The sequence below is a fragment of the Plectropomus leopardus genome, chromosome 13 (genome assembly GCF_008729295.1).
Source record: "Plectropomus leopardus isolate mb chromosome 13, YSFRI_Pleo_2.0, whole genome shotgun sequence".
Lineage (NCBI taxonomy): Eukaryota > Metazoa > Chordata > Actinopteri > Perciformes > Serranidae > Plectropomus > Plectropomus leopardus.
This window is the reverse complement of record NC_056475.1, coordinates 24564156-24576798: the sequence shown is the minus strand read 5'-3', so window position 1 is coordinate 24576798 and position 12643 is coordinate 24564156. Positions and strand designations below refer to the sequence as shown.

Genomic DNA, 12643 nt, shown 5'->3' with positions numbered 1-12643 from the left:
CCCATGTACATATTTAGTGAACTTTCAACTGTTGTGAAATTAAAGCGGCCCAGGAAGCACAAACCAAAGCTATTATACCGTTTAGTAACTTGACTAAAACCATTAACATTTCAATCTGAATTTGATAAGAAGAGGAAACTATAATACTTTAAAGAGATAGTTCAGATTTTTTGAAGTATTTGTTTTATGGGTCATTATCCAGAGTCAGTGTATTACCTACAGTATTACATCAGGTAAGCAATGCACTTCAGTGGATGGGGGTCAGCTACAAAACATATTTAGTTTATTTGCACTTGATATTGAGAGTATTTTCAATGCGTTACCTTTACATTAGACAGTCAGTTCCATTGGGTTAGCAGCTATTGGCTTGTTTCCTATTTCAGCTTTTGTCAAAGTCACCAAACTCCACTGGAAAAAAAAGATCGCACTGAACACAGGAGCTGCTCACAATCAGCTGTTCTCACAATGTTATCATATGAAAGCGGATTTTTTAAAAAAAGCATTTATTGGGGCCGTTCCTGTCTAAATGTGGCCTTAGTTAGTTTATGTTGTCTGACTTTGGCACTTAAAAAGTTAGTTTGGATTCAACAAACAATAACACTAACTAAGTGATGGAGATAGCAGTAGACCAGCCCCTCCTGAGCTAAAATAAACTTTTCTCGATATTTTTGCGATATAACAACTTAATTTTTCCAGATGGAAATCATTGACCTTAAAATGAAGCAGTGAAAATCTTCTAAATTTAGAGTACACTTAAACTGATGTTGATTTTTTTTTTTTAGGTGGCTAAAAACATTTAGTTGCTGACCCCATTTACAGCAGTACACTGCTTAGCTTCTGTTGGTACTCCTGTCTGCTTCTCCAAACTGGGCCTGTGCTGACTGATATCTACTGTTTGTAATATACAGTCTATGGATATCTATTCTGTACAACCCCACTTAAAAAAAAAATCTGAAGTATCCCTTAAGTCAGAGTGCTGATATTTTATGTGATCTGTTCAATCCGAGGTCCCTTTACATGTGTTTTTTCTAGTCATAACTTCGTTTGAAGTACTGGCTGCAGTAAATGCCTCATAATGCCAACCTTCTTCAAACCCGCACAGTAAAGGGACTGCGCACCAGGCTTACATGATCATTAGATTTTGTTGTCAATGTTTTACCAAGATCAGTTAATAAATGTCACATGGTTTAGATCGTGTGAAGATGTCTTTATCTGTGCATCCTTTAGGTGTATTCTGCCAACACTGAAGTTATTGACAACTGGATGACATATATTGACACAATTGGAATCACAAGACTGAGAGCAGTAAATTAGTCAGCATTCTTGGTTTATGTAACTAGCGTGTGTCAACAAACAGCCCAAAACATGTGTGGGCTAGTTAGTGAGGAAATCCCCTTGTTCACGCATTTGAGTGGGCGTAGGGAAGTGAATTATCTTGGTATATATATGGGAATCCCAAACAGGCAGTTAACAGCAACGAGGTCTCACTGGAGGAGTCAATATGAACCTGTCGTCTGCCATCAAAGGTAATGATACTCAATAATACCAATATCAGTCATTTTCAGTGTATTATGGGAATGGTTGTGAATGTGTGGTATCTCTGTAACAGCTTTTGGATCTCTGTGTGTGCTGCTTGCAGATGCATTACCAGGTACTGTATGTTTTGAGGGCAACAAAGTTTTACTTTGAAGTACTTATTAGTATTTTTGTGCTAATCTATTTTTTTCCTTTAGTTTCCAAGGATTATTCTCCAAAGATCATCGGGCCAGATTGCGTCAAAATAAGAGCTCATCCAGGTAACACTTCCACACTGATGATGAATAAGTGATTTTTAATTGTTTTATTTTTTACATCTCACAGAATATGTTTTGGATATTTTTTTTATGAAACAATATAATTGTCAAAATAATTGTCTATGATGGGTTTTGGTGTATTGTGATTTACAGGTGAGCAGCTGTTTCTTCACTGTGAAGCGCTTACAAACTGCCAAGATGTTGCACTCATCTACTGGCTCGTCAATGACTCTTTCCCTGAAGACACCCCCAGCAATGACAGAATAATAGAATCAGAGGAGTGAGTATTAAGAGTTTTAACTTCAGTGGATATGACCTTAACAAATCATAAAGTTTAGCTATTGAGTGAAACTATCATTACAAAACTTGTTAGGTTCTGCAAATGAAGTTTTGCTGTTAGAAAGCAGGACAAAAATAATGATGGATTTCGCAACCAACCGGCAACTGATCTGTCACAACCGTCTTTGTTTCAGATCATCTTTAGAGGACGGTGCGATCCTGAAGAGGAGTTTGCTGTTGAAGAAAGTCACACCAGAGGACCTGAAATCCACCTTCACCTGTGTCGTGACAAACACTGCTGGGATGAGCAGAAAGAAAGTAACTTTAACAGCAGCTGTAAGTAGCAACTGTAATGGAGGAAGAAAGAGAAAACACAAAATAACACGACAGTAAAAAACTAAATACTCTGAGACATGTTTTACTTGAAAACAATTTTAGTCAGCTCTATCTTTGAATGTACCTTTCTGTGTCATGCTGCTGCTGGGTTGGTTAACTATGCCAAAGAAAAGTTATGTGAAGAAATGTACAAAGCTTGGGGTCCATTTGGTTCCACAATTGTCCTCATTTTACCTTGATGGCTTTCCAACAGTGAGAACAATTTTGCAAAATATGCAGAGAAACTCCCTCTCATCTTCTGGGAGGGAATATGTTAATCCTCTGAAGCCTGAGCAAACAGGTTTAAATTCTTACAAAAACACAAGAAGAAGGCGACTAGCTACTTAAATGGCAAATTTCCTGATATAAATATACAAAGAAAATAAATAAAATAAAACAAGAAAGTACTTAAAGATTAATACAGTTTTCTGTCTTTTTTCTGTAATAATTTGTAAAATAGAATTAAGATAATTATAAAAATTGTTTTCCTTCATTTTTGATACTATATAGTAATCCATAGGTAGTCACCTTTTACTAACAATTTGCTGCTTGTTTGCCAAATTGCTCATTATGTTTTTTTCCCATGTTTTCAAAAGAAATCCCAGGATTCACAGAGTTAAACTCTAATAAAAGGTGTCTAAATGCAGCACAAGAAAACTGATTGATCAAGGTCTTACAAGGTTAAAGCAAACGTAAACTGGAGTTTTATTATCCTCTTCTAATAAAAATTGGATGCAGCATTTATAGGATCATCCTCTTCATGCAAAAAAACCTAAAACATTCAGAGGCAACATTTTGTGGAACTGAATGTACCCTAAATTACTGGATGACTCTAACACACAAAACTACTATGTACTGACTGTAGAATGTATAGAGAACACTGTGACAGATATTTGCTGAGTTTTCTGCTACGCTTGTGTATCCTTCCTGTATCTGTGCTTGCTGACAATAAGCACACATGGGAGAAGTTTGCCTTAAGGGCTTTCTGGTAGAAAGTCCTTTCTAGCATACATAAAATAATGTTTAGTTATTTTTTTACTTTTTCTTCTTTTTTGTTTATTGTTCTATTGAAGTTGAGGGGAATTTGTACAAGCGTTTAGCTTCTTGACCTCTCCTGATACATTTATTTTTTCTGCAGTTTTAAGTCTGTGCAAGTAAAAAAATAATTTAAAAATAAATCAATCAGTTCAACTGAAGCCAAACCATGACTTTTTTTCCTTTACAATGAAATTCCTTTCTGGCAGAAAGCTCTATGGGGTAAATTTCTCACAACAATAAGCCATCTTAAATTTGTATATTTTTAAACCACATGAAAATATATTCCATGAAGAGACAAAGCCAAACTCCATGAGCCGATGGGACCCTCTGGATGTTTCCCAAATGATTTATTTATTTATTAACTTTTTTAAAGTTTCTTTCCCCTGTAGTATCACTGTCAGTACTTTCACAGCATGTATAACTACTAAACATGTATAACTACACCTCTTTAATGTGATTAAGGTATCACAAACCTAAACAATGCAAGCAGCCAAAAAACAATCAGCAAAACGTAAAAGTACAAAATAATTCAGTTTTTAAATATTTTGTATTATACTATTAAATTATGGTGCAATGCGACAGTCACATTCGTCATGGTATTGTGTTAATAGTGTTTATGTGTATGTTAATGTGTTTAAACGATTTAAGACAAAGTCATATCAGGCACAAGCTGGCAGCACAAGCAATAATTAATAATGTCCATCAAAAGCACTGGATGGTATAAAAATAGGAAAAATATAAAATAACTTTCACCTTCTTTAAATTCATACAACCACACATTAACTCACATAATTCATCATTCTGTTTCCACAACTTTTGTACATCTCCAACTTCTAAACCTAAGTAGTGAACTCTAAAGCTCCATTCATGCACGTTGTTTGATTAGGAGCATCGACTGTATATAAAGATGGATGAAGTGCTCCCCACTTACCCCACCGGGCTTAGGAGAGGCAAAAATATCCGAGATACGAGCACTGCCATCTTGCGCTGGTGAAGTCATTTGGAGCCAAAGTCTGCACAGTAGTGATATCCGCAGTGGTGGAGTTCTCGCCAAAACACTTGTGAGTAGCCCCGTTAAATGTGAGTACATAGATTGGCACAGCTCTCGATCATGGCGGAAAATCATCTTTTTGTAGAACTAAATAATTCATTCAAACTAAACTTGTCATAAACGATCACTTCAGCAAATGTAAGGGTGATGAGAGAAATCAAAGAAAAGAAATCATCTTTGGGAAAAATCTATCAGGTGTGTACTTTGAGTTTTTAGTTTGGCCTAACATAGAGGAGCGGGCTTTACGACCTATACTGCAGTCAGTCACCAGGGGGCGATCTAGATTGAAATGTTACACTTTGGCGGAGCTGTCATGTTGTCCATCTTTATATACAGTCTATTATTAGGAGGGAAACATGTCTCCATCAGGACAGCTACATGTCTCAAACAGTTCTTTTCCTATTGGAATTCAGCAGAAGCCTTGACAGCTATTTTGTATTTTAAATGTTTTAGTGTGAAGTCACATGCCTCTGAGGCTCACACACCCAGCTCTTCCAGGCAGCACTGCAGGTTGCTATTCCTGCCAGGATGCTGATTTTCTCTGATCCTCTTCCGGATGAGGGCAGCGGCATATTCAGTGAACGCTGGCCACTTTACAGAAGATGTGCAGAACGGTTGGAGGAGCTCCAGGTTGGTTTGAAGAGCCATTCCAAACAGGAAACGCAGGAAAATGTCCAGTCTGCCGTCTTCACACAGGAGGCTTCTGTCCACGGCGCTCTTGTATAGCTCCATCCCTTTGTGTGCCTTGAATATCCCCTTGAACTTATCCTTCAGTTGCTGGTCAAAAATGTTCTTCCCCTGGTTTCTGAAGGTGAGAAACACATAGAGGGCAGCGAGGTACTCCTGCATGGTGGGGTGGATGAAGCTGATGACTTTTTCCTTAAACAGCACCATCGGCTTTGTGATGTACTCGATGCACAGGCCGGTGTTGGTCACTGCCTCCACGTCGCTGATCCCGTGCTCTGTCCAGTCTTCCTTTCTGATCCTGAACTGGCCTTGTTCTAGCATAGTGAAGGCCAAATGTCCGAGTTTCATGAGGAAGTCTCTCTCTTCATCTGCGCTCTGATGCGGAGCTCTAAATACACGATGCTGACGAATGAGTGCGAGCAGCAGCTTTGTGTACATGTAGGTGATGCTCCTGGGCAGCCCTGCGTGTGTCCCCTGTTCCCTAAAAATGTGCCGGTGCTCGTCAGCCACCAGTGAGCAAAACAAGGGCAGGTGGCACATGATGCGGAGGGTTTTGGAGGAGTTGATATACGCAATGACTCGAGCTGCTTGATCTGGGTCCTTAAATTTCTTCTTAAAGTACTCGTCTTTTTCAGAGTCGCAGAAACCACGCAAGTCTATCTCGTCGTGAGGCGTGTCCCAGGGAATGCAGTACTTCACATGCGGCCGTGAAAAGATTACGAAGAGCGCGTGGTAAACCAGCCTCGCTCTGAGGAGGTTGACCACGATGATGTTCAGGCTGGTGGTTTTTGTGCGGTCGCTGTAGAGCACAGTGTTTTGAAAGTCAACCTTCCCACTGTACTCATCCAGACTGTCAAAGACAAACATGAGTCTGCCGTCATCGCTTGTATAATCGTCATCCGTCAGTTGCTTGGTTTCCGGGTAGAGTGTTTGTATTATATCCCTCAGTGAGACCTTGGACTCCTCAAACTGTTTGAGCTCCCTGAACGGCAAAGCAAACAAGAAGGACACGTGCTGGTGAGCCCGCTCTTCGACCCAATCGAGGATTAACCTCCTGGCTGCCATAGACTTCCCCGACCCTGCCACGCCTGTGACCAGCATCAGCTTAAAGTGTGAGTGCTCCAGTCTTTCAGCGCTCAAAATATCTCCAGTGGAAAGCAGTTTCCCTTCTTTGCTGTTGCTGTCCAGCTTTGGTATGGTCATGACCTCGTGTTCAATATTTGGGCCATTATTACATGTTGAGGTTATGAAGAGATTAGTGAAAACATCGTCAAGTGGCCTTTTTTCTCCCTGCATGTCCGAAACCTCAGGTGCTTCACTGTACGTCCTCCTCAGAGTCTCCTTTAAATCATGACGTACTTCATCTGAAAAAAAAAAAACAAAGCACATTAATACATGAGATTTTCTCATTTCTTTCAAACAGTGAACTGGGTGGCACTTTGACTTTTATCTCATTTGTCATGTGAATATAAATTATATTATCCATCCCTTTAGTTGAGATTAAACAAAGACACCCTACCGTTAAAATCAAGTTTTTTCCAGGGTTTACAAAATCATATTGAGGACTTTCATGTACTCTTTCAAGCACTATTTTTCATTTCTTTAACTCAAAGCAAACCATTTCAAACATAATTTTTTTTTGATATACATAAATGACGTGATCAGCGTCCACTTTTTACCCTCAAAACTCGTAGGAGCCCTGTTTTTAACCTTGTTAACATGTCCATATACTTTTTTTAATATGCTACAAGATGTATCATGAACAAAACAAGCAGTCAATGCCATGACTGAGTGTTTTTGCCTTGGAGCTGCATTGCACCATGACACCCTTAAACAGCCCTGGATTTTGACATCCAGGGTTTGTTAAGTCACAAACCAAAGGAACCAATCCGGAGTATTGGAGGACAAGTGGACACAATAATTGGGTGCCAATTTGATAGGTAGTGCATTTTTTTGAGGTATTACTATTCTACAAGTATTATAATTTAATGCATTTTTTACCACTAGACCATGGGCCAAAGTTAAAGCATACACTTCTAGGGACTGTTTAACATGAGACAAATTTCCAAAAACAACGCACATCTTCTGCAACTCTCTTGACTTTTATTTCAGCATTATAATACACATAAATAGGTAGTTAATAATGTGAAAGGTGCTATATAAAGTATACTTAAATACTAAAATGTATATTATATGTACATTTAAATTAATTTAAAAAATATACACTTTAAACTTAATGTGCTACATTTGGCTGTCCCTGCTCATCGAGCTTGCAGCATTTCCCATACATTGACTTATTGTGGGCGGCTGCCACAATGAAAAATTGACCGTCTCTTTGTACTCAATTGTAGAGCTGAGTAAAGTTTTCCTCACATATTTAATGTAAAACAGATTAAGAAATTGAAATACAAATGGTCATTTGGGGAAATTAAAAACAAAAACATGAGCCTACTTACTTCTTCTGCACAAACTCTGGAGAAAATCAATCATCCTCGTGAGCCCCATTTCCTCAAGAAGGGTTTTGGTGATCTGCAAAGATACCTCCAGATCGTAACACTCGAGCAACCGGTCCACAAGGTCCACCAGGTCCATGCCTTGGGGAGGAGTGTTGAATGACTGTGGGTAACGCTTCCACAGCATCCCCTTGAATCTCTGAAGGTCCCCCTGAGACAGCTTCCCGAGGATTTGAGAAATAGCCTGATTCCAGAGAAAAGATCAAATTCAATGCTGGCGTTTTCAACTAGAGGATATTTTTTTCTTCATTTTTTTCAAAGGGATGAGACAAAAGAAAACACAGACTAACCTTGAAAGTGAAAGCCACCGTCAGAGAGGGATGCCTGACTGCATTTGGGTCTTTCATTAACTCAGGTGCATCAGGAAGCTGTGAGACCATATCCTCTTTGCTTTTAACCCTGGTGAGGCCACAGAGGAGACAATTAAACATATTTTAGTGTCGGTTTATTACATGATTACACACTAACAGGTGCAAGAGCCATGCCATGGGTGTGTTTCCTACTTGGGGATTCTCTTTTCACAATCGTCACTGTCCAAGGAGTAGCAGCTTGAGTATGAATCTGCTCTGTCCAGCTGGACCCTAAAAGCAGAATGACAGGACGGTTTAAAGTATATTCAATATCTCATTACAGTTTTGAACTATGAAACTATGAAAGTAATATGGTATATTTAAAGGTATATACTACATGTACAGCGGCTTTCTGGGTTTACCTAGATGAATACATAAAGTTTACAGACTAATTAAAGCTCTGTTGAATTCTTTGTCTTGTTCAGGGTTTCTAAAGCTAAAGGCAAAGTAGATTTAAGACTTTTTAAGACTTTTTAAAAATGCTATTTGGAATCAAATTTAAGACCCAAAAAACACATCAACTGACAGCAATTGCTTAAGATTTGAGGCATTTTTTTTCTGAATGTTAAGTGTAACATAAAACGGTTTTCTTTACGGCAAAATTATGGTGAAATTCCCAATATTCATTGAATCTGTGCTTTCCTACGTTGTCCAGGGCACATCGACGGTTAGCTAGCATACATTGGACCCTCTGCTCTAAGCATCCTGACCAGAAAAAAAAACATGATTGTTGTTGGTTCCCCTATCCTGATATGGTTTCGTTAATGCAAGAGGCATTTTGGAAATTATTTCTTTAATCTGATCCTAAAACCCTACTTTCATGACTTTGCATATATAAGACTTTTGAAAGATTGATGTCGGACATTTTAAATACCAGTTAAGACCTTATTTTTAGGTTGATGAATTCAATTCCTTGTAGGCTTTTTAAGGATACGTGGAAAGCCTGATTGTGTTTGTACCTCGTGGAGGATTCACTTTGGCCATCCAAGCTGCTCAAGTTCTCCTCACTTGTCATTGATTTGTAGCTCAGAGCTGGAGCAGAGGCCTGGTCCACATAATGCCTGAAAGGAAAAAAGAATGACAGCTTTTTAATTGCTTGTTGGCCACATAAAAAGCAATCACAGGCTTCTCGAGTACACGCCAGATAAGCAGCCCATTTTAACCTGAGAGCTCTTTCTCAGGCCGCACCGAGGCTGTCCAAAGCTGGGGTATTTGAATTGGGAACTGAAGGACTTATGAAGGCTGATGAAAAAGCATGGACTTATTCTATTATCCTTCCTTGACTCTAAATATGCATCTTTTATGAGGTATATGGTGACAATAACACTAGTTTTTTTCCTAATGACGCATCTAATCTTTTGGTGAAAATTGGTGAAGTATGCGTTAACATTTAGCATCAGATGGTCAAAGACAGGATCTGCGAGAACCCTGGACTTCTTTTCCTAAAGAGTATTGTTTTCACTAAATACTAAATACTATTTGTTACCTTTTATTTAGTGAGTTGTCGTGTTTTGTAGAATACTTTGCAATGCTTCTAATTCGCAGTGCAAAGTTACCACACATACCATTAAAATACATTAAAATACAATTTATTATTATTGAAAAATGTGATTAACAATTCCATATGGCTCTTATACGCATTTTTTTTTGACAATGTTTAACTTATTTAGATTAAATTGTGCTCAAATTTGACTGTTTTAAATGCTTTACTTCTACAGCAGTCAACTAATTTAAGTTTAAACTCTATTTTAAACCTCAGGAAAAATTTCTCATTAAGAACATCCCTAGGAAGTAGTATTAAATTTGTACAGTGCCATCAGCTGAATGCAAATGAAATCAGGATACTTTCAGTTATTATTTTTATAACTTAAGATATGTTTCCACTATTCTCCATGTGTGAGGGAGAGGACCCTTAGGGCTTGTAAGTGAAAAATGTCAGTACCAGTGGCTGGCATCCATTGGACTCGGCCCAAGGTCTAAAGAGGGTCTTCTCTCAGGGATGTAGTAAAGGTCGTCATCTTCATTAGACATACTCTCTCCTCTACCAGACGCTGCATCCCCGATAGATGAGCTGCCTGACAGCGTGGCCATCTCCTCCAATACACTGTCGTCCATCATGTTGTAGAAAAGCTCAGCTAACAACTAATGTGATGAGATGTAGTGATCACTTTTTGTTTTCCAGGGTCTCAGTAAGCAGTCCATACCTGCAGAAGAGAAAACACAGTACAATGCAATATGTAGTAAACATTCCTTTATTTTGACACTTCTTTCCCTCACTTATCTCCCTTCCTTTCCTCTTCTTTCCTCAACACTGATTGGTCCTTTTTCCACTCTTAGTTCTCTGCTGATTAAGATAGTGTTCACCTGTTCACTCCCTATTTTAACCCTGCACCGCCTTTCTCTCACTCTTTCATGATCATCACTTGGAGCAGCAGAGCTGGTGAGCAGAGTTTCTTTCTCGTGTGTATGACAAGTTTAACTGAGAACATTATTTATCCTTCTTAATAGACATTTGTTTAATTTGCTCTAAGTTCTAATTTTCTTATTTGTTTCTTTCAGAGTCACAACCTTTGTGTTTGCTCCCCTCTTTATGTTGCTATTTGAGTTTTGGAAATAAACCTTTTTGCGGAAAATTAAGATCCATCCGCTCTGACCGATCCATGATAGTACACCTCTCTCTCTGAACCTCCTCCTTAATGCAATATATCAGTCTCAAATTCTGTATTGGGGTGCACAAGAAACTTGAAACCACACCAGATTTTCAGAGCTTTTGTTGGAAGCTTATTCAGCCCGTGTCTGCACTACACTTTGATACTGCATTACTTTGTAAAAAGAGAAATGCATGTAATGTAACAGAAATGTCCATTCAATGTTGGTTTTAATTGAATTATTACATCTTGTTTGAATTAAATGATCGCTGCCAATGAAAACTGATAATGAAATATTGTGATTGATTTGAAATTTGCTATTACAGAATTTTATTTGTGAATGTTTAGTGACACAGTCAATTGAGGTTGATACAGAACAGAAAATAACCTAATAACAAACAATTTTGCCTGTTGATGTATTAACAGGAGTGTAAAGTCTTATTCCAGGGTGCAGACATTAGTTTCTGCTAAATACATGAACATTTATTATGCTAAAAAGAGAAAAGAGGGAGTGTGGAAAATAGGAGTGAATAACAAAAATATAAAATAAATATATGTAAACAGATAAAATATAAAATTGAAATAAAACTATGTAAGTCAAGTAACAAATAATGCAAATAAATAAATAAATAAATAAATAAATAAATAAATAAATAAATAAATAAATAAATAATAACTTTGGTTTGTAATAAGACCATGAAGTGATAAGTGCCAAACTATTTAAAAAAAAAAAAAAAAAAAAAGAATTTTGGGTTGTACAGTCTTTTACACAACACTGGTTTTGTGTTGTTTCCCCGTAGATAATACTCTCCTACAAAAACCTGAACCAAAATTTTATTAAGATATTTGCACTTAACTATACTCCTGAAAAACTGTACAATTCCTCCATTGCACCTTTTGTGCACACATTTTGTGTCCTTTATATTCTATTTTGACATTTTCTATTTTTAAATTGCTTCTACGTTTTTAATCTTATGCACTATTCTATTTAAGTTCACTATTTTTACTCTCTCCTTTTATGGTACTTGTTCTGCACCAAAAAAAAAAAAAAAAAACAAAGTCACAAACCTTGTGTATGTAAATGTACTTGGCAATAAAACCGGATTCTGATTCTGAATCAATTGACTCTAGTGTAAATAAATAAACAAAAACAAAACGACCCAAACATGATCCTAAACCCTCAGCGCCGAGGGTCTCTGCGCAGGAACAGGAGGTAAACGCTGTGTAAAGGGGGACACACTTCGATGCTACACCTGCCTCTCCACATGACATCTGCGCCAATGTGGTCAACGAGATTTAATTATTATGATTTAAGTTCAGCTAACTTGAGGCAGTTTGCTTAAAACTTTGAATATGGTAATAAAGTTACGATGACAGACCACAAACTGTGACAGACTGACTCACCGCAGCGGCTCAACCCGTGAATAAAGCGAGTGAGTTTGACGCACGATTATAACATCGATTTCATAATTCCAATTATAAACGCACTGGTAATTACATAAAGGTATTATTACAACATGTATTACTAATTTCTAGTTTGTCATGAAAACGCGTTAACTTACCCTTATTTCAGGAAGTCTAATTTTCTTCTTCTTTCTCGTGCTATCGCGTGAGAAGCGAAACATCACGCAGCAGACTCTGCCATCTACCGGCCGGAGGTGAGAACAGCAGGCAGCCTGCTCAAACATGAGACAGCTTTTCTACTAAAGGAAGAAAGACCACCAGTGGCTAAAGATAGTGGCGTTATAAGGCCTGGGCGTCCAAGGCTTCAGCTCCGAAGGTTTTAGAAATTGCTCCGAGTCTAAATTGAAAGAATAGGCCGTATTAGAAAAAAAGAAAAATAAAAAAGCCCTGGATTTAATGTCGTTTCATGCATGCATTACAGCCCTCAATATGTTTTTGATCAAAA

At 37.9% G+C, this 12643-nt stretch overlaps 3 protein-coding genes across 9 annotated transcripts in view; 2 read left to right on the top strand and 1 right to left on the bottom strand.

The window, feature by feature from the left end:
- The first annotated feature begins 1248 nt into the window (after window positions 1-1248).
- On the top strand, window positions 1249-2872 carry LOC121952640 (interleukin-1 receptor accessory protein-like). Of its 2 annotated transcripts, XM_042499436.1 has the most exons (5): window positions 1249-1526; window positions 1610-1651; window positions 1734-1796; window positions 1947-2073; window positions 2267-2872. In XM_042499436.1, exons 1-5 carry the CDS (start codon window positions 1502-1504, stop codon window positions 2463-2465), a joined length of 456 nt encoding a protein of 151 aa, XP_042355370.1. In that variant the 5' UTR covers window positions 1249-1501; the 3' UTR covers window positions 2466-2872. The 2 variants fall into 2 exon arrangements, with proteins under 2 accessions (XP_042355370.1, XP_042355371.1); XM_042499437.1 differs by lacking the exon at window positions 1610-1651 and having other exon boundaries at window positions 1250-1526; window positions 2267-2871.
- A 923-nt stretch (window positions 2873-3795) lies between these two features.
- nlrc3l1 (NLR family, CARD domain containing 3-like 1) lies at window positions 3796-12321 on the bottom strand. The gene is made up of 7 exons (XM_042499433.1): window positions 12297-12321; window positions 10029-10290; window positions 9046-9147; window positions 8240-8317; window positions 8027-8135; window positions 7680-7920; window positions 3796-6587 (listed from the first exon to the last, which is right to left on the bottom strand). Exons 2-7 carry the CDS (start codon window positions 10202-10204, stop codon window positions 5014-5016), a joined length of 2280 nt encoding a protein of 759 aa, XP_042355367.1. The 5' UTR covers window positions 10205-10290; window positions 12297-12321; the 3' UTR covers window positions 3796-5013.
- LOC121952636 (connector enhancer of kinase suppressor of ras 2-like) overlaps window positions 11970-12643 on the top strand; it is a 46577-nt gene continuing 45903 nt past the window's right edge. For 5 of the 6 annotated variants that reach the window (XM_042499428.1, XM_042499426.1, XM_042499425.1 and 2 more), the window contains exons 1-2: window positions 11970-12167; window positions 12352-12392. The gene's annotated coding sequence lies outside the window, so the exon portion shown is untranslated. The remainder of the gene's footprint in view (window positions 12168-12351; window positions 12393-12643) is intronic. The other variant, XM_042499424.1, reaches the window with a different exon arrangement.